The 21,907-nt window shown below is 31.7% G+C and overlaps 1 protein-coding gene across 1 annotated transcript; it reads left to right on the top strand.

Annotated features, from left to right (window-relative positions):
• Nucleotides 1-457: 457 nt before the first annotated feature.
• On the top strand, nucleotides 458-20,257 carry LOC128043023 (uncharacterized). The gene is made up of 5 exons (XM_052634817.1): nucleotides 458-743; nucleotides 819-974; nucleotides 1,088-1,347; nucleotides 19,820-19,942; nucleotides 20,054-20,257. Exons 1-5 carry the CDS (start codon nucleotides 458-460, stop codon nucleotides 20,255-20,257), a joined length of 1,029 nt encoding a protein of 342 aa, XP_052490777.1.
• Nucleotides 20,258-21,907: the final 1,650 nt, after the last annotated feature.

The raw sequence follows: 21,907 nt of genomic DNA, 5'->3' as shown, positions 1-21,907 counted from the left end.
AGGAACATAGAATGGAGGCTTTTCGAATGGCTTTTGATGATTGTCATCTAGTGGATATGGGGTATTCGGGAAATTGGTTCACTTGGGAATGGGAAAATTTGCCCGATACTAATATTAGGGATCGGTTGGATAGAGGGGTTGCTAACGACGATTGGTTGAACATGTTCCTTCATACGAAAACTAAATATTTATCAAATTCTTTTCTGATCTTTGCCCGATCCTTCTTAACACGGTGAGAGATGCTAGAAGAAACATTGCAGCGAATTTTAAATTTGAGGCATGGTGGACAATGGAGGAGTCTCTTAAAGGAGAAATTAAGAGACTTCGAGATTTTGTTGAAGGATCTATTTTCGAAAAATTAAGAGTTTTGAGTACTGGTTTAATAAATTGGGAAAAGAAGATCAAGGTAAATCAAAATAATTTGAAGTTTTCCCTTTCTAAAAAATTGAAAAGTCTAATGGTTACGGGTCGAGATGATGATAATTTGTCTGCGGTCATTGATGTTAAGATCCAATTGAATCTTGAGCTTGATAAGGATGAAGCTTTTTATGAACAAAGGGTGAGAGCGAATTGGCTTCGTTTGGGTAACAAAAACACTGCTTTTTTCCATAAGTATGCTTCGACTCGAAAAAAGAAAAATAATATTAGAAGTTTGAAGCGTGGGGATGGAATGATAACAAATACAAATGATGAACTTGGGAAGCTTGCCATGGTGTATTTTCAAAATCTTTTTTCTTCGAATGGTATTGGTGATCCGTCACATATTTTATAAGAGATTAATACTAGCATCTCTCACGAGGAGAATTTTTCCCTTTTAGAAAAGTTTACTGAAGAAGATGTTGTCGCAGCTTTGAAAGAAATGGAGCCCATAAAAGCACCTGGGTTTGATGGTTTTCCAGCTATGTTTCTTCAGAAGTACTGGCATATCGTAAAGAATGATGTTCTCTCCTATTGTTTGGGTGTTCTAAATAAAGGTAATGATCTTGATTCTACAAATGTTACTGAGATTATGCTTAACCCTAAAATTTCAAACCTTAAGAACTTATTGAACTTTAAACCTATTAGTCTATGTTCTATTTTATATAAGCTTATGCAAAAGTTTTAGCAAATCGACTTCAGGGTGTTATTGGGAAATGTGTCGATTGTGCTCAAGGTGCCTTTGTACTGGGAAGATTAATTTTTGATAATGTTTTACTCGCTTATAAACTGTTACACGTGTTTTGTAATAAGCGTACTGGGAAGAAGGGGTACATGGCAGTTAAGCTTGATATGAGTAAAGCCTATGATAGGGTTGAATGGGCTTTTTTAGAGGCAATAATGTTTAAAATGGGCTTTTTTGAGGATTGGGTAAAGATTATGTTTAGTTGTATATATTTGACTTTAAATTCGGTTAAGGTGAATGGTCACACGGGAAGGAGTTTTCGACCCTTAAAGGGCCTTTGTCAAGGGTACCCTCTTAGTCCTTTCTTATTTCTCATTTGTACTAAAGGTCTTTATGCTTTGATAAGGATGGAAATAGATGGACGATTTTCTAAAGGGGTTAAGGCTAGTTGAGGAGGGCCTAAAATCTGACACCTGTTGTTCGCGGATGATAGTATTCTCTTTGGGAAGGCAACATCAAAGGATGTTCTTTTATTGAAAGATATTCTTAAGAAATATGAGATTTGTTCTGGCCAATGTGTGAATTTCAGTAAATCAACATTTTTCTTTAGTTCAAATGTTTCTGAGAGGGAAAATATTCGGGTTTCAAATTTGATGAGGGTATATTTTTCAAATAATGCTGAAAAGTATTTGGGGCTATCAAATATGGTGGGATGAAGGAAAAAAGCATATTTTCAATGCTTAAAGGATATGATAAAAGAGAGAATCGAAAATTGGAGCATGAGGCTTTTGTCATAAGGGGGAAAGGAATTTTTTATTAAATTTGTCTTGCAGGCAATTCCCACTTATGCAATGTCATGTTTTCTGTTGCCTAAGTCTTTTTGTGGAGAAATTGAGAGCATTATAGTAAAATACTGGTGGCAAAAAGGACAATGAAGGCGACAGATACATTGGTGTGAGTGGAGACAGATTTGTAGATTAAAAAAAGATAGGGGGATGGGTTTTAGAAATATGGGGAGTAATCCATCTTACACTTGGAAGAGTATTTGGGCAACTAAATGAGTTTTAAAGGAATTTCAGTATATGACGATGCATGCATTCCTGGTAATGATAATTTTAAAGTTTCAAGTAATTGCTGTAATATGCAGGATTTTATGGTGTCAGAGTTAATCGATTCAAATAAACGTATTTGGAAGCAGGGGTTAATTAATGACACCTTTTTGCGGTCGGACGCTATCAATTTTCTTTGGATTCTACTTGCTTAGGAAGCCTATGAAGATTTTCTGGTTTGAGGTGGGGAGCCTTCGGGGAGTTTTCGGTTTGCAGTGCCTACAAACTATTACAAAACAATTTGAAAGACCCTACTGTTTATGCATTACATACCAGATCTAGAGCTTTTTACAAATATTTGTGGAACCTAAACCTCCCAGGGAAAATTAAAATAAAAATTTGGAGGATTTCTTGGAACTATCTACCTACGCTAACTAATTTCAAGTGTAAGAAGTTGGCCATTAATTTCTGTTGCCCTCGGTGTAGAAATGCGAAGGAATCCGATGAAACATTTGTTTCAACATTGCCCTACATCAGTTGAAGTTTGGTCAGAACTAAATTGTTTGCATTTTTTGAACAATCAGGATATGGAGTTTGCATATTTGCTTACCTGGGTTTTTGAGACTTGTTCCAACCACTAGAGGAAGTTGTTCTGTTGTGCACTTTGCGCTATCTAGAAAGACAGAAACAGGGGGATCCGTGATAGAAAACTTATTACTGGCAAGTACAGTGTAATATTTGTTCTTATCTATTTAGATGAACTCAAAAGTTTGGAGGAAAATACCTACACTAAAAAAAGGGAGGCTGTGAGTTGGAACGTCCCTTCAAGATCTGTCATCAAAATCAACTTTGATGGTGCTTTTGATGGTAGAATTTTTTGATCGGTGTCAAGTATGGTCGCTAGGGATGAAGTTGTTGTGATGTTCACTCGTACGAGTTTCCATGAGGGTGTAGTTTCTGTTTTTGCTACTAAAGCTTTAGCTTGTCAACTTCCAGTGAGAATAGGTTTTGATAAAGGGTGGGGCTAAGTGATTATCGAAGGGGATTTATTAACAACAGTAAAGAGATGTAAGTTTCTGAAACTCGATAAATCTCAAATTGGAGTTTTCATAAAAAATATTCAATAGATGAAGAGAAATTTCCAAGAAATCAATTTCAATCATGTTCCTAGATCAGCAAATAAATAGCTTATGCTCTGGCAACAGAAATGCTGAAAATGGGGAATTTGATTTACTTGGAAGGGAACGGAACCTCGCTTGTGGATCCAATAACAACAATGGGGAGACCAACAGAACCAAATTGATGGAAAAGGGAAGTTTGGAAAATGGGGGAAGGGAGTTTTGTCTTTGAAGGTTTTATCTGCTTTTTTTGGAGGCCTCTTCCTGGTTTTGTGAAATGTCAGTTTTGTGCATTGATGATCTTTTTGGGACGGGGAAACACAAAACATCTAATTAGGTGAAAGGGTCGATGCCTTAATGTTTCTAGAATGCTCTTTGCTTTAATTTTATGGGTTTTTTTTTATGTCATATATGACTTTAGTTTGTTTTGGGTTTTTTCAGTTTTGGTTGGAGTTTTGGACTTATGTATTTGTTTAGTTTTCCAAATTTGGATCAATAGAAGCAAAAGCCTAGTTTGTTTATTTCAAATATATATATATAGACAATATATTAAATACTCACCCATAAAAAAAATTAGTAAGTCATTTAAACTGTAACAACCCGATTTTGGGCCTAGTCGAAACAGTGGTTTCGGGACCACAAATCCGACGAGGATAAAATTTATTTTTAATATATTTTTATAGTCTACGATTTTACAAAATGATTTCATGAAAATTTCGTTCGAAAATTTCGACGTTTGGGCACTCAATTTAGTCAAAAGGACTAAATTGTAAAAAGTACAAAAGTTAAGATCTACATGTTAGAGGTGTCCACTTGTTATGAAATTTAAAATTGGAGGTCCTTATAAGGTAATTAGACCATTGGTTAAGTTGGTGGACAAAAATGGACATGGTTAGGAATGTTTCCAAAGTTTTTCATTAAGGGCATTTTGGTCATTTAGTTATTAAAATGAATTTAAAACAAAATTAAAAGCCAATTTTTGTCTATCTTCAACCCCTAGGCCGAAAATTGCATGGAGAAACCATGGCTAGGGTTTTTCAAGCTTCCAAGCTCGTTTGTAAGTCCATTCTAGCCCCGTTTTTAATATTTTGATGTGCATGTATTTTAAACTAGGGTTTGTGTTTAAAAAATTACCCATGAATTATATGTATGTATTTTGATGTTTTATGGAAGAATATGAATGTTTGGAATGTGATGAATGTCTTTTACTAAGTGATTTTCGATGAAAATGCCTAAAAGGATTAATTTGTAAATGTTATAAAATATGTCACAAGTGTGTGAATAAGTGAGAATTATGGACTGCTATAGTTATGAAAATGGTTCGGCTAGGCCTAAAATGCAAGGAAATTGAATAAAATTATTTTACGAGCCTAGGGGCAAAATTGTAATTTTGTGAAATTTTAGGGGAAAATGTAATTTTTTCAAAGTGTAATTTTCGGACTAAATTGAATAATGTGAGTGTTAAGTAAGTTAAATGTGTTATTATAAATCAAGAAAGATGAGAAATTGACTTTGATCAGTGAAAAAGAAAAGTGAGAAATTTCCCGGTTGAACCTTCGGAATAGAAAAGATACGAATGAAGTGACAATAATGATCACATGTGTGGCACGGGCTGTGTGTAGGCCACTATGTGAAAGATGTAGTAATGGTCACGTGTGTAGTACTATGTGCAGGCTACTACGTGTACCGGGTGTGTGCTGATTCCACCGGGTATCATTGATTATAAAGGTGGTTGCTGTGTGCTGATTCCACCGGGTACTATTGATTATTAAGGTGGTTGCTATGTGCTGATTCCACCGAGTATCATTGACTATAAGGGTGGTGCTATGTGCTGATCCACCGTGTATCTGTTATTATTCTAAAGTGTTCATCGGTAAATTGACTAAGTGAAAATACATGAGATCATGTAACGACTAAGTGTAATTGAATATGACTATGTGATGAATGAATGTAGGTATAAGTGTGAAAATTTATGAACAATGTGCTCGATATTTGATCAAACCATCGGTACGATGCAATGGAGTAAGTGAAATTATGGAAGAGTAAATTTAGCAACAAAACAGTTTTAGACAGCAGCAGTTGTGTGACTTTGAAAAATCACCAAAAATGGTGAAAATCGAATTAGAGAGTGAATAAGATATGAAATTAAATCTGAATGAGTCTATTTTCACATAAAAGAGACAAAGAAAGCAAACAAGTTTTATATCATGAGATATTTGAATTTTAGTGAGATAGGACTAGAATGATTTCGGAATCCCCTATTCTGACTTTGAAAAATCATTAAAAATTGTACAAAAATAATTATGGAATAAAGTTTATATGTTTAGAATCCTGAATGAGTCTATTTTTTTAAAAAATAAACAAGAACATTATCTGAATTCTGTACTATGAAATAATTAATTTTTAGTGAAGAAAGGTCAGAACTGTCGAGAGGTCAGAACTATCGAGCAGTAAAACAGGGGAACTTTAAAGAATAAAATGTACTTATTGGATAAGAAAAAATTCTAAAAATTTTATGGTAATAAGATATGTGAGTCTAGTTTCGGTGAAAATTAATGGATCTCAATTTGGAGCTCGGTAGCTCGAGATATAAATAAATTAGTGACTCTGACTCAGACAACAGTTTGAATTTACATACAGGAAAATAGTGAAAGTATGGATAATGTTGTTTAAGTGTGTTATACACATTAAGGATGTGGAATGGAGAGGAGGAGGAGGAAAATTGAGTAATATATGAATGATTTGTGTATAATTGGTAATATGCTCGATTATAATTGATAAACGATGAAATATAAATTATGCTTATATTTGCGCATTATTGGTCATGATTTAAGCTCATGTGGAAAAATAAAGTTTCATAGTATGTGTGTATGGTATATTTGAAATATGATTTAGCTTGAAGTAATGTCATGAATGGTTTATGAATTAACACATGTTGGTAAGTTTGATACATTAATAAATGTTGTGCTCATCCATGCTCATAATGCTTATGCTATATGTTTATTTGGTTAACATATTTGATGTACATGCTTAGGCTTTAACCAAGTTGTGGATAGATTATGCCACGTTAAACTTATAAGTTATGCATTGAAATGGTAAGTGCCTAAATGGAAATATGATTGTGATCATGACAGGGGTGGTAAGGTTTAAATTATGTAATCTCTAGTGAAATGGTTTATCATGTGGTTAGTTCCAAAAAGAATTATGCTTAAATGCACTAGCTTGCGACTATGGTTGAACGATATGTTTATGTCTTGTGTGATATGCATAGGAAACGGGTGTGGAAAGGTAATGAAATAGTAAGTTCATATTTGAAGTGAAAAATGACGAAAAAGGGGATGATGAGTTGAATTGATGTTGTTATTTAAGATAAAGTGATATTTTCATTGCAAAATTGAGAATTTCATAAATGTGTTAATGAATGGTATAATCGAAAAACATTGAGTTAAATAGTAAATACGCATTAGTATTGAACTTACTAATATTGAATTGTACGTGAATTAAATGGAAATTGCTAGTGATATGATTTGAATTGTGAGCATGAGAAATTGTGAACTGAATGAAATAGAAATGAAGCATTGAATTGCATGGGTATGTATCAGGTCTCGTAGGCCCTATTTATTATGAATATAATATTTTGAGGATATATTGTCAAGAATTATAAAAGCATGTTAAAAAAATTTTGAAAGTTTTAATTTAGATGAAATTTTATAATACGGCTAAATAACGTTTACAAGCATTTGTGTTCTGGTAATGCCTCGTACCCTATTCTGGTGTCGAATACGGGTAAGGGGTGTTACATAAATATAGGTAATCATTTTGTAAATAGAAAAGAAAAAGTGTTTGTATACTTATAACATAATTCTGATTGTAGTAAAAAAATTTCTTGTCTTTAGAAAATCAATAATTTCATTTTTTTTAATCAAGTTTTGGAACTTTGTATTACCTATCTGTATGAAAATTTTAATTTTGACTCTTAATTGTTTTTTTTTAGGAATCTTTGACTTTAATTGTAAATTTATTAACTTTAGATAATTATACGACAAGAAATAATAAAATATAATTAAAATTAGTTTGTCTCTCTGTGCAATGCACATATTTACGATGTAAATATGTTTAAAATTAAATATTTTGAACGCAATTGTCCGAGATGCAATTTTATCAATGAATCTAACTTACATGCTGTCAGAGATTGCTCATTCTTACGGGTAGTTTGGACTTCGATTGTACCATCGCAGAAACAAATATATTTTTCTCCCTACCTCTTGATGAATGCATTATCTGGAACATATAGAATGTAAGGAGGTGTGGTAGTCAGGAGTTGGATTGACAAACGTTGTTTCCTATTGTTTGTCGGTTACTTTGAAAAACATGAATGTGTTTGTATTTTCTGGCAGTCACAACTCAGTCGAGGATGTGCTAGATACAAATATCAGTTGGACGAAAAGTTACTCACTACCCTCAAAGCCTAGGATTCATAGGGTGCATATGGTATCTGGTATGAATTGGTCTGTGCCGGAGTGGGGATGGGTCAAACTCAATATTGATGGTGCAGTTTCGCTTAGTTCTTGCTAGGCTGCAACTGAAGGAGTTATTAGAGATGAGGAAGGTAATTGGTTGTGTGGCTATTCGATGATATTGGGGAGAGATGAAGTTTTCAAGATAGAAGCAAGGTCTATGCTAAAGGGGCTATGTCTGACTTGGGAAAAGAGTTACCGACAGGTTGAACTTGAATCTGATAATGCTCTATTGGTGGAATTAATTTTGTCTGAAAATTATTGATAGCCCTCTTATGAAAATATGGGCCGTCCATTAATAGTTACAAAGGAATTGGAAAATTCGTATCCATCATATTCCTAAAGATCATAATACAGTTGCAGATCTACAAGTTCTTCTTGAACCTCCTCAAGCTGAGTGGCAGTTAATCTAGAAAGATATTATGAGCTTTAAATTTTCTTACTTGTTTCTAAAATCGCTTGTGTTTCTATTTAAAAAAAATTGAAAGTAACTATATATGTATATATAACGTGATTATTCCACAGATAGATTATTTAAGGAGTGTTTGTGGAAAATAAAACAAAAATATTTTAAGTAGTAATTTAAAAATTAAAAACAAAATTTAATAGGAAATTTTATATATATCTTGTATATAAAGTTATTTTAAAATTAAATATTTTAAAAATATAATTTGATTAGAAAGATATAAAATGTTTTTCTATTATATATATAATACGAATAATATATGAATAATACTCAATTTTCATTTATACTTTTATTTTTTGCAATAATATAAAAGTAAAACTTTCCACCACAAAATAGACACATTAACATTCAAAATTTAAGTATTTTAATTCAATTAACAGTTAGAAAATCGCAATCAAATTGAATTTCATTATTATTTCGATTCAAGCTTCAATTGTAGTTTGAATTTTATTTTGTAATATTTTAATTATTAAAATAGCTTATATATTTTAATTATATTCAATAATCTTAATAATATTACCTCACATTAATTACATGAAATAAAAATAATACTTAATAAAATAAATAAATACATCTTACATTAGAAACTAATTTATTTATTTATATATAAAAAAAACAGATCCGCCACCAATAGTAGTGACTAATCCTCTCGTCTTAAGTACTCCTTAAACAAATAAAAAGGAAATCATAAAATGTGCTCAATTCTCATAAGTGGGATCAAACTCCTAACATCATGGTTAAATGATAAAGTGAGTACTCACCACACTACACCTTATGATTAATTAGTAATTGATTTCATTTTCTGTTATTTATGACTTATAATATGTATTGTAGGTTAAAACATGAATGTAAAAAATATTTTCATTTGATAAAACAGACTATTTATATTTATATAATTTTGATATCTAATTCGTCTTATATAAATTTTCATATTTTATCTGCATATTATTATTATTATTATTATTGCGATGTCAACCAACCTTCAATAATAAACATATGGTGAGAAAGGTAAGCTGGCTGTTGTCTCTTTGTATCATCATCATCAACGTAATTACGTAAACAATAGTTTTATAAGAGCATCAAGCCGTTAAACAATAGCCCTCACTTGCAGGCTTCCGAAAGAGAAAGCTAAACTGACAAAATGGACGCGGCATGTCTTGTAAGTCCAACATCACAATCATTAAATTTAAGTTAATTGTTTATCGTTTAATTATCACATGTGTAATTAATAATTAAATTTTTTTATAAATATATTTTATTTTTAGTTATAATATTAGAGGAAAAGAGAAGGATGATAAAATTTAAGTGATTTAAGTGTCAACCGGAAATTTCAATATTACTTCAAACAAATTTTGATTACAAATATAATTACCTTACTTCAAACAAATTTTGATTACAAATATAATTACCTAACATGATTTGAATAAAATAACATATGATAACGTGATGCAACTATTTCATATAACTTTTTCAAATATTTGTATATAAGAAGAATGTCTTGGGACCTTCATATAGGGACATATGTCCCTTTTTTATTATATAAAAAATGCTCAAATTTCAATTTTGGTTCATGTGCTACACTCGAACTTAATAATTAATTTTATCCTTTTGATATAAGTTGGTACCTCAATTTTCATAATATAATTTATTAGTCCAAATACTTTATTTTGATTGAAATGTTGATGTAACTTTTAAGAGTTATTAGCACTATTAAAATTACTTGTTAAATTGAAGTTCATTGCAATGCCATTTTTGTTACAAGGTTACTAAGAGAGTATTTTCTTAATTTCAAAATATCACACCAACAAATTTAATGAAGAAGTTAATGGTATTAACAATTGGTTATAAATTAAAAAAAACATAGAGGGACTAAATTCTAAACATGTATGAAGAATATAGAAACATGAAATATATTTTAATATTCAAATATTTACTTTATAATTTAGTCTAAAATTAATTAACTCAATACAAAGCGTATTAAAACCATTATAATACTTCACCAAACAATATTTATATTTTATATAAAAATTAATAAAATAAATTAAACAAATAAAAAATTGAAAATCACATTTAACTCTAAAGCCAATATAGAATAAGACAAAATACAATAATTGTGTTGGTTAAAAATAATGTGAACAAGCCAGTAATTTGTTGATTCCCTCCAAAGCTAAAGGTCCGATGAACTCTTTAGAAATAAAACAAAAAATTCAATTTAAAATTGTACGTGTTTACCTTAATTTTAATTACTTTTATTAGGATATAATCTGATTTAATAATTTTTTCTCATTTTATTTGTTTGTCCAAGAAAGCGCCAAAAGGCATCAAATTCTTGAAGGGAGGTAGAAGGTCTCCTTTTTTATATCTTAATTTATTAGTTTCGAGAATGAAAATCTAACCCCTAACCCAATGAATAAAGAAATCAGGAAAATCGAAGACAATTAACAAGGAAACTACTTTGGATGCGATATATACAGTGGATCTGTATTTGTACCCATGAGACCTAACATCTAGAATATTTAACCAATAATCAAACGTTAATTATAACTAATCTAGTAGTTCTCCACTTATTATTATATTAAAAATAGTCAGGTTAGTATTTGGTATATTAGTAGAGTATTTTTCTTTTATTCTACAATTAGTTTTAAAAATTGTTTTGTGTTTTTTAAATACTTTTTAATATTTTACTATTGTTTTATAAGACACTTATTAACACCTTAACTTTACTTGTAAAATCTAAAACTCTACTAAAAATATATCAAAATATTTTGAAAATGATATTGTAGAGTCAAGACGCATATTTAATTTATAAGAACTAAAAATTTTATTTAATTATTATTTTATATTTAATGTGTTTTTTGAAGAAATATATTTAATGCTTTATTTTATCCAATTTAAATTTTTTATGAAATAAATAATAAATAGGGTAAAAGAATAAAAAGTGAAATAACAAAAGAGGATAAAAATAAGAAAGTAAAAGAGAATACATTTTATTTATCAATAAAGATGTTTACAATGCTTTTCTAAGTCTATATTTATAGATATAAGAAGTATGATTAAATAAAATTCTATTTCTAATGAATATTAGAGTCCTAAAGTACATCAAACTTATCCCGATCTTCATGGATATCCACTTAATAATAAAATATTCATAATACTCCCCTTGGATGTCCATTGGTAGATAATATATCTCATTAAAATCTTCAAGATAAAAACCCTATTGGAAAAAATTCTTAGTGAAGGAAAAAATGCACTTATCTATAATACGCATAACATGTTGTCTCATTAAATATCATACGAAGAAAACCTAGTGGGGACAAAACCTCAATTAAGGAAAAAAACATAATGCATATTTACTCCCTATTATGACAACATTACATAATATCTCATATCCCTGTATTCAATCTTGAATACTAGGTTTTAAATGATCACTTGAACAAATTTGATAAATGTTTATATCATCATTCTTTTGAAAGTTATGAGTGAGGAAGACTTTTGGGAGAAATATATTTTGATCTATTTAGAAGTTCCATCAATAATCATAACAAACTTTGATCACGATACTTCTATAATAATACATATATTCCAATCAATTCAAATAAATATTTACACAATTTCTTAAGAATTTTCATAATCTTCCAGTATTCTAAATCGTTCAAGGGTTTTAATATAAACTTCCACTATATAGTGATCCATAAAAAAGTCTATAATAACAATGATTAGACACATGTCAAATCTTTCGTAAACTGCCAGAATAATAAAGTATCTCAAGATTATTGCAACCACCACAAATAATATCTTTTAAATGCCAGGACGTAGTGAAACTTCAATTTCTTATTTCTTTTTTCGCAAAACTACTCAATTAGTACCCCATTGGCTTTATACCTTTAGGTGTTTGGACTAATAGTCCAAAAATTCATGAATTTAATTCTACTCTAATTGCGTCTTTCTATTTTAACCAAACTTTTCCATGTACAAGTTTCTCAATAGATTTATTCTACATCATCATTTTCTTTCATTATATCAATAATATTATTGCATACAAAACTGTAGTCAACAACTTTCTATTTTCACGGTTCCATATTTTCTCATATTGACAAACTTATCAAGATCTTTTTTATTTTCATCGTTTCCATATTCAAGTATCAGAATCTCTTTTAGAGTTTTAATAATTAGTTATGTCTTAAGTCTCTTGAGGAGCACCTTCCTCCATTATATATGACCATCTAGATTCATTATTTTCTTTTATGAGAATTTTCATATTTGGAATCAATTAATCTATCATGCTTTGGGCATGCACTACTTTAATTCATTTAATCGAACAAATTATCCTATTGGACTTTGATTCAAATCAAAACATTAGCTGGTATATACGACTTGGTTATTCTCATTAGGTCAGTAAATACATCTTGCAGTGAACTTTGCAATAAAGTGAATTATCCTTTTGAACTTATGGCTCAAATTACTTTCTATGAGGATCTAGATAACGATAAGTCATTCCAATTAATTATTGCATCCAACTATTATTTCTCTCCCCCTAATGTTGGAAAAATTATCAAATAAAAATAATAATCACCAAATCATGTCATAATTGAATCTCCAATTTGATCAAAACATTTAATAATACAAGGAGACTTGTAATTAATATATATTCCCAACATTCTTTGAATACCCATTTTTCGCATTATAGTGGAGTAACTTGAACATACATCACACATTCAAAACTTTTAAAATGGGGTTGTATTTTTCTCCTAACCAAAAGTCAATTGCGTTGATAAATATTTATCATAACGTATTGGCATGATGCATACAAATGTCAATTCATGTGAAATATAATATCCTTAGACATATATACAAAAGGTTTTTTCTCAAAAATTATGGTTTAACTACTAACTAGAGGCATTGAATTTTTTCTCAAAAGATATGCTAAACAATACTACAAATAATGACTTGTGTGATAATTACTTATACCGATAATATAGCTTAAAATAATAATTGAAAGCCTAAGTAATCAACTTTAGCATCTTGGCTATTAAATCAATTTTTGAAAAACTGTTCTAGAAACCCTTAAATTTAAATAAATGACTAATTTTTAACAGAGTCAAAATAATGATCATTTATGTGGCAATTAAGCCAATTTTTAAAATTGAACCTAAAAACCTCCACTTTCAGCCTAAAGTCACAATAGTTGTTCTTCAAGTTTGTCCTTTCCGCCCCTTAATTTTTTTCTCACTATTACATTGATTTTTTATTCCTAAACCACAACACCTTGATTTCCTATCATTCTGTAACACCCCTAACCCGTATCCATCGCCAAATAGGGTTACAGAGCATTACCTTAAAAATGCAACTTTGAAACATACATCTCATGCATCAACATAGACATAGCATAAATCATTCATTTAAATGCATATCGTCCCTTAATCGAGCCTTCGAGACCTTAAAAACACTTTTTGAAACAATTCGGGACTAAATTGGAATCAATTGGAAAGTTTGAGAAAAAGTTTGAAAATTTGAACTGTAAGGGTCACACGGCTGTGTGGCCAGGTCGTGTGACTCACACGGATGAGACACAAGCCCATGTCTTAGTCCGTGTAACAATCAAAGCAGGGACACACAGTCATGTCCCAGCCCGTGTCCGTGCCTGTGTAACTCTCTGAGTTGGGCGTGTGGCTTGGCCGTGTAACTGCCTGACTTGTAAACTTTAAAAACCACAGAGGACACATGGCTATGTCGCATGACTGTGTGACACACACGATTGAGACACACGCCCATGTATTAGGCTGTGTGGACATGAAATTGGCCAAAATCAAGCCATTTCCATCACCCATTTCAAACATGTACCTACAAGCCATTTTCACCCTTGACCAAGGAATCAAAACATACCAAAACATTCATAACAACCAATTCAATCGGCCATTAACATTTAACCAATATGCCATACAAGGCACCTTAAATACAATCATTCAAACATACCTAAACATGCATACTTACCACATCTCAATCATATTCATATAATTCAATACTACTTCCAAAACATACCATAGTTATGATCATTAGATCTTCCACATAAACATACCATTTGGTCACTCAACATGCATCATATCTTAGCTATATTAGTGCATACGAATAAAGTATCATAAGTACCAAAATGACACAAACCATCCAACATCATATGGTACCAAAACAACATATGCATACCAAAACCATCAACCAACATTCGACTAACATCAAACACAAGTCCACCTATACATTCCATTATAACCATGGCCAAAACATCAAAAACTACCGATATAATCATTGGATAGTGTGATAGATCTCCGACGAGCTTCCAAACTGATCGAGCTTCCGATAATTTGAAAAGAAAAGGAAAATAACTACATAAGCAATGAATGCTTAGTAAGCTCGTATGAAATTTTAACATAACTTTCCATTTCAATAATGAAGTTTATAGGGTAAATATAAACCTATACCAATGCCACAAGATTTATCAAACTATATAACCATCAACTCATAAATGAGTAAGTCCATCTATATTACATATATTTTTCATTCCTAACATAATAGGATTTATAAGACATATTACACAATCATTAACCTTTTCATAAGACTATGAACCACCTCATTTACTTACTTACCATTTCATTTACTTAGCATAAGCTTAAATAACATTATCAATTCACGAATTAGTATGTTTATTCATGACATAGGTAAATTCATCCACAGCATAAGTAAATTCCTCACATATAAGTAAGTCGTTTAACTCATCAATTCTTTTATATCATCATATTACATCTCAATTATGAACTTACCATTTCATTACCTTTTCTTACCCGTTTCATTTGCATAATGCAAGACATAAGCATAAACATCCACCAATTACACAAGCTTGACATAAGCCTAAATATCATCATCAATACACAAGTTACTGCATTTATACATAACTCATTTGGGATTAACCACATGATAAGCCATTTCATAAGAAATATATCTTTTAATTCATACAACCTTTTCATGCACATAAGCATATTTCCATTTGGACACTTACCATTTCGATGTATATCATTAAGATTAAGCATGATATAATCCAACCATAAGCTTGGCACAAGCCTAAGCATCATCAACAACACATGTTAGTGCATCAACTCAAAATTCACTTGAATTAACATAAGGTAAGTCATTATACATGAAAAACATCATTCAAAATCATCAAATTCATGAACTTAAGTATACTTTTATTGAATATTTCCTTTTCAATCATTTTCATATATTCATGTCATAATTCGTTTGAACAGTTATTGTTCCTTCCATTTTCACGCCTGTTGAACCATTTAGAATAACATCGGATACATGGGAGAGCTCACACAAAGTGTGCTAAACATATAGTCGTAACCTTTCATTTTCCTTTACATTGTTGCTCACTTGAGCTATGAAATGGGTCTACTCACACAAGCTAACGATCGGAATGTAAGCTATGTGATGCTGCTCACACAAGCTGTTGAGTATCCACAACAAATGCCAGACCTCAACCATCGGTAGGACATTCAAGACTAGCACCCGAAACATAGAAACCCTAATGACATGTCACTAGTATCCTACGAATTCCTATGGTTCAACCGGGACTCGACATCCGTCAATTCATCATTGCCTCGTTACATTAGTATATTAATTGATTTACATTAAAACAACACAATAAGCATTCAATTTAAACAACATTATACCAAGTACAGTTCATACGAACTTACTTGCTAAATTGCGGCAATGATTAAGCACAGGGGCTATTTGGTAATTTACTATTCTACTCGATTTTCCACTCATTCTTGATCTAAATTAACAATTTAATTCATTTCATTAACTTAGACAGTGAAACCAATTCATTTTATGCAATTTAGTCCCTTTTCGATAATTTTACAAAATTTCCCCCAATATTTTTCTTTTATTCAATTTAGTCCCTAAGCCTAAAGCATTACCATTTTACACAAATTTAAGATTAGCAAAATTTATTGGAACATTAAAACAAACCATATTTGTTTTATTTCACATTAAATCATTGTACTTTTACAATTTCAACAATTTAGTCCCTAATCGGTAAATTCATCAAAAATCACTTAACAAAATACTTATAAATAACAACTAATACTAAAAATTCATCATTTAACATCTAAAATCACAAAGATTCATTAATGTTAAAATTCAAAATCTTTAACAGTTTTAAAAACGAAGGCATGGGCTAGCAAGTCCTAGTTGCAATGATCTCAAAAACATAAAAATGATTAGAAACAGGGTCAAAATAACATACCATGCTAGCATTTGAACTTGCAGAACCTCAAAGCTTAAAAATGGCTTCTTCCCCCTTTACCATTCAGCGATTAAAACTTTGAGAAGATGATAAAAGCTTTTGGTTTTATTTAATTAAAGTTTAATTATGAAATTACAATTTTGTCCATTTAAAAACCAACCAAATTTCAAGCTTTTAATTACCCAAAATTGTCCACCAACAATTCAATTGGTATAATTACCAACTAAGTCCAACAATGTACCTTTTTATAGCTATTAGGCACCTTTAATAAATAGAACTCAACTTTTGCACCTTTTCTAATTTAGTCTTTTTTACTCAGTTAACCATTTAAATGTTAAAATTTCTTAACGAAAATTTAATACAACCTTAATAACACTTTGTAAATATTTATAAAAATCTTTACGGCTCAGTTTTATAAAAATAAGGTCCTGATACCTCATTTCTAAAACCACTTGACTTTAAAGTCATACCACTTGAACCTAATTGTTCTTCCATTTAGCACAAATCATTAAATCGAATTTGATCGTTACACCATATATTTTTCGTAAATATTAAATAATAATATTTACGAACTCACATCGGATTTGTGTCCCAGAAACCACTTTTCGACACCTCAGAGAAATGGGTTGTTACACATTCCTAAGTCATCTACCATCATAAATCTTCAAGAAAAACACCCAAAACTCCAATTTCACCATCTTCTTCAAATCTAGGTTTTCATATTTACGTTTAAACGCATTTATTCTTTCAAAAAAAGGTAATAATTCATGTATTGATTGGTTTTTAATGTTATTTAGACTCTAAAACTGAATTACTAGCCCTCAAATTGCATGTTTTAAATAAAAGCCAAAAATCAAACCATTAATGGTAGATTTCAAGATTTTGAGTCAAAACTTGGTTTCAAAGTGCTTTTCAACTTACCTTGAAGATTCGTTAATAATTTCTCATTTTTTAAAGAATTTTGCTAAAATTTCCTAAAAGATGTTAGAAAATGTAGATACCTTGTATTGAGTAGATTTGTCTAGTTTGAAGGTTGCAAATTAGGCGTGGATGATTAATTAGTTGAACAGAACTTATTTTAGGAAAAAAGATTGAGTATAGGCTGAGATATTAGAATTTAAATTCTGTTGTGTTAATAGTTTAAGTTACATGGGAACTTAGCTTAAAGCTTGTGTGTTAGTTACTTTGAGTGAATTTTGGTGGATATTTGACTATGGTTGTTGTGTGGTTTATGTGTGTAAAGCTTCGGATTCGTTAGAGCTTGCTACCAATTACGGAAGTGTTAGTTGTTTTATGGTGATTGTATAAAATTGCTACTTGTAAACACGAGTCATGTGTTGATTGGGAATTTAGATGTAGCCTAAACCCCTACTCTAAGTTCCGAGTGTAAGCTTTCTTGAAACTATACTTGTCTTGTGGTTATGTGAACATATATATACTTTGCATGAAATGTGATATGTGGATATGGTGATTATTATGTAAAGTGCCATTATATACATGAAATAAATGTGTAATATATATGTTATATGACTATGCTAGTGTTTTGCAAAAGATGCTAATATACAGTGTTAGTGCACGGATAATGTGTTGATCTTCGGATATTTTGGCATTGTGATCTTGGAACCATTGGATATAGTTGGCATGTCATAGGATTGTGAGTACTCACCTATATGTATAGTGATTTTAGGCGTTGAGGCCCTGGGACATGTTGGAGGGATAAGAAAATGTGAGGTAAGCTCCATTCAATGGGACATGTGAAGGGGAATAAGGAGAGTGTTAGCTACATGCTTCACTTCTAGGACATGCTTGACTCTATGAGTCTATGTTTGGTGTGTTGGAGATCCGTGTATCCGATGAGTGATGATAGAGCTCACTATATGTTTCATAACTCAAGTGTCAGTCTATCTTATCTTTTATAAATGTGGAAATATGTATCTATGTGTTATGTGATGTATACTTGAATGAATATGTATTTGTTATGCGAATGGATTATAGACAATGCATGTTATTGTATTATATGTTATCAAACCTAAGAGTATTTTACTTGTGAGTAAATGGTTAATTGTGAACGCAGGATGGTATATTTGCTTTGTGGATATTCTATTCATTCATTGAGTTTATTTAAGCTCACCCACTCTTTTGAACAAATACAGATTAATAATGATTTGGTGTGGGTGGTGTGGTTGTCCAAGGGAGTATTTCCGTAGGTGTTTATTCATTTATTTGTGTTTTGGGGAATAAGGCAATGTAGTAGATTTATGGTTGGTTATTGCCATGATGTACTTGGACTATTTACCGATTTTGCTATTGTTCTTAGTTTTATAAGTATATGTATATTAGCTTTGGATTAAAAACATAGATATTGACATGATGTTTCTTACTTGGCCACATTTTGATGATTTGAACTGTTAAACTCAGCCATCAAATGAGAATTAATCAAGGTATTTGTTGCATAACGCCTAGGAATCATTTTGGAATGAGTTAATTACGTGTTTAAGTTATATTTTTATGCTTAGGGGTAGAGGTATTGATATTTTGGGTTTAAAATCGGTACCTCTGTATTTTGAAATGTGCAATAAGTTAGAATAGAGATTTGGTACTGATACATTTACTCAAGTATCAATACTCGGGGACAAAGTATCGATATTTCATGATAGGTACCGATAATTTTTGAGACTTTGGGATTTAGTCGAGAAATAGAATGCAAGATTGGTATCATTTTTCCAGGTGGTATCAATACCACACAGAGAAAATATCGATACCCTAGTATCAGGTATTGATACCTACGGATATTTTTATGAAAATTTGCTAATTAGCCCCTATGCCTGATTCTGACTGTATGTATGACTGATTAGTGAATGCTTTGCATGTAACAATGTTAATTAACTATTTAGATGACTTAAAACTTATACAGTTTAACAAAAGAAGACCAATTTGCTAGTTTCCTATTTGATATACATGAGACGAGACAATGGTGTGGCATCCCGTATTTGGGCTTGGCGACTAGACTGGGTATAGGGTATTACATTTAGTGGTATCAGAGCCTTAGGTTTAATAACTCTTTGACCTAGATGATTATCTCATGTTTGGAGTTCCGAAACTCATAAGTCTAAATTTCTCTTTTTTTGAAATTGTTGACATAATACTCATTGAATTGCATGTGGGGTAGGAACGGGAACACATTCCTTTTAACCCTAAAGTTTGTTTACAAGAATAAGACATGGGTTATTCCCGCCACTCACACTGTTTAATGTTTTTTTTTGTGTGCTAGATTATTAGATATGCTCCTAGACATGTTAATGTGAGAGCTAGTGCTCAAGAGGATGGTACATCCTATGCACCCCCTGTGTTGCCGCGTAGAGTGAACATACCGGATGAGGGTGTAGGCCCTCTGGTGGAAGCCATTATAGGGGCATTTCAGTGAATTGCTGGTGCTAACCCTACTCCTGCACTTGCCAACCCTGCACCAGTTAATCGAGGTTTACTGCTTGAACGTCTTTGGAAGTTGGGTGGTAAAGAGTTTTTTGGAGTGAAAGGTAATGGTCCAACTGTAGTTGAGTACTGGTTGGAGGGAGTTGGAAGGATCCTTGAGCAGATGTCCTGTTCTGACAAGGAGAAGTTGGGTTGTGATGTGTCCTTACTCGATGGTAAGGCTCATCTTTGGTGGAATACAATTAGGAGAGGTATTGTTGCTGACAGATTGACTTAGAGCTACTTTCTTGAGGTTTTCAAGCGAAAGTATATGGGCGAGCAGTATATGGAGGCTCGTAAGCATGGACTTTTAGACCTAATTCAGGGTGATTTATTTGTGGCTGATTATGAGGCTGAGTTTGTACGACTTAGTCAGTACGCAGCTGGAATGATTCTTTTAGAGATGACTATTGTAAGAGGTTCCGTTTTGGGTTAAATCGCGAGATTTAGGTTTATTTGGTAGCCCAACCTATAGAGATGTTCGATGAACTAGTTGAAAGGGCTAAGGCTGTGGATGACGTAAACCCTAAACTAGTGAATTCTAAAAAGCTAACACCTAATTTTATAGATTTACCTCCTCAAAAAAGTTATCCATATCAACCTAGAGTTGCATATCCTCAAAGAATTCAGTAGAATATGCAGAAACAAGAGGTACAATCAAGAAGTTCTTGGATGTTTTAAATCAATTAGACATCAACATTCCATTGGTGGAGGTTTTAGAGCAAATGCCCAACTATGTGAAGTTTATGGAGAATATTTTGTCCAACAATAAATGACTTACTGAGCATGAGACTGTCGCTTTGATGAAGGACTGTAGTGCGTTCTTACAGAACAAGCTTCCTCTGAAACTAAATGATATTAAAAGCTTGATGATACCTTGCAACATCGGTGAACCATATTGTGGTAAAGCTTTGTGTGACTTTGGAGCAATCATAAACTTGATGCCCAAATCTATTTTCAAACTGTTGGGAATAGGTGTAGTAAGACCCACTAATATGACACTTCAACTAGCAGATTGATCTTTAGTATATCTCGAAGGAAAGATCAAGGGTGTTTTGGTAAGAGTTGATAAATTTATATTTCCTGCTGATTTTAATGTGTTGGACTTTGAAGCAGATAAGAAAGTTATGATCATCCTGGGGAGACCTTTCCTAGCTATGTGAATAACTTTGGTAAATGTGAAAAAAGGAGAACTTACCATGCGAGTTCAAGATGATAAGGTAATTTTTAACGCTCTGAAGGCATGAAATTTTTTGATCCGATGGAAGAATGTTCAGTAATGGTGGAATTAGAAACCTTAGTTTCTATGGAATGCAAGAGCAATTGTGAACAAGACCCGTTGGAGAACACTTTAGGGTCTAAACCATTCAAAGATGAAAAAGGTAATGAAGGTTTGGTTTTGATGGAAGCCAATCCGAGGAGTTATGACCAACCACTGTGGTTTGAACGAACAGAGTTGGAAGTTTGGGAATTTACACAACCTAAGTTGTCAATCGAGGAACCGCCTAAACTCGAACTGAAGGTACTTCTGTCCCATTTATAATACGTTTATCTCAGTAATAGTTATACTTTGTTAGTGATTGTTTCAGCGGACTTAACAGAACATCAAGAGGAGCAATTGATTGTTGTTTTCAAGAAATTTAAAAAAACAATTGGTTGGACAATAGCTTACATACGAGATATAAGTCTTTCCTTCTGTATGCATAAAATTATTTTAGAGGAAGGTGAAAAAGGTAAATTTGATGGGCAAAGGAGACTTAACCTTATCATGAAAGAAGTAGTACGGAAGGAGGTGACCAAATGGTTAGATGCGGAAATTATTTACCCCATCTTAGATAGTTGTTGGGTAAGTTCGGTATAATGCATATGAAAGAAAGGTGAGATCACA

The sequence above is a fragment of the Gossypium raimondii genome, chromosome 8 (genome assembly GCF_025698545.1).
Source record: "Gossypium raimondii isolate GPD5lz chromosome 8, ASM2569854v1, whole genome shotgun sequence".
NCBI lineage: Eukaryota > Viridiplantae > Streptophyta > Magnoliopsida > Malvales > Malvaceae > Gossypium > Gossypium raimondii.
The sequence above is the reverse complement of the archived record's forward strand: the minus strand, read 5'-3'. Positions and strand labels throughout refer to the sequence as shown.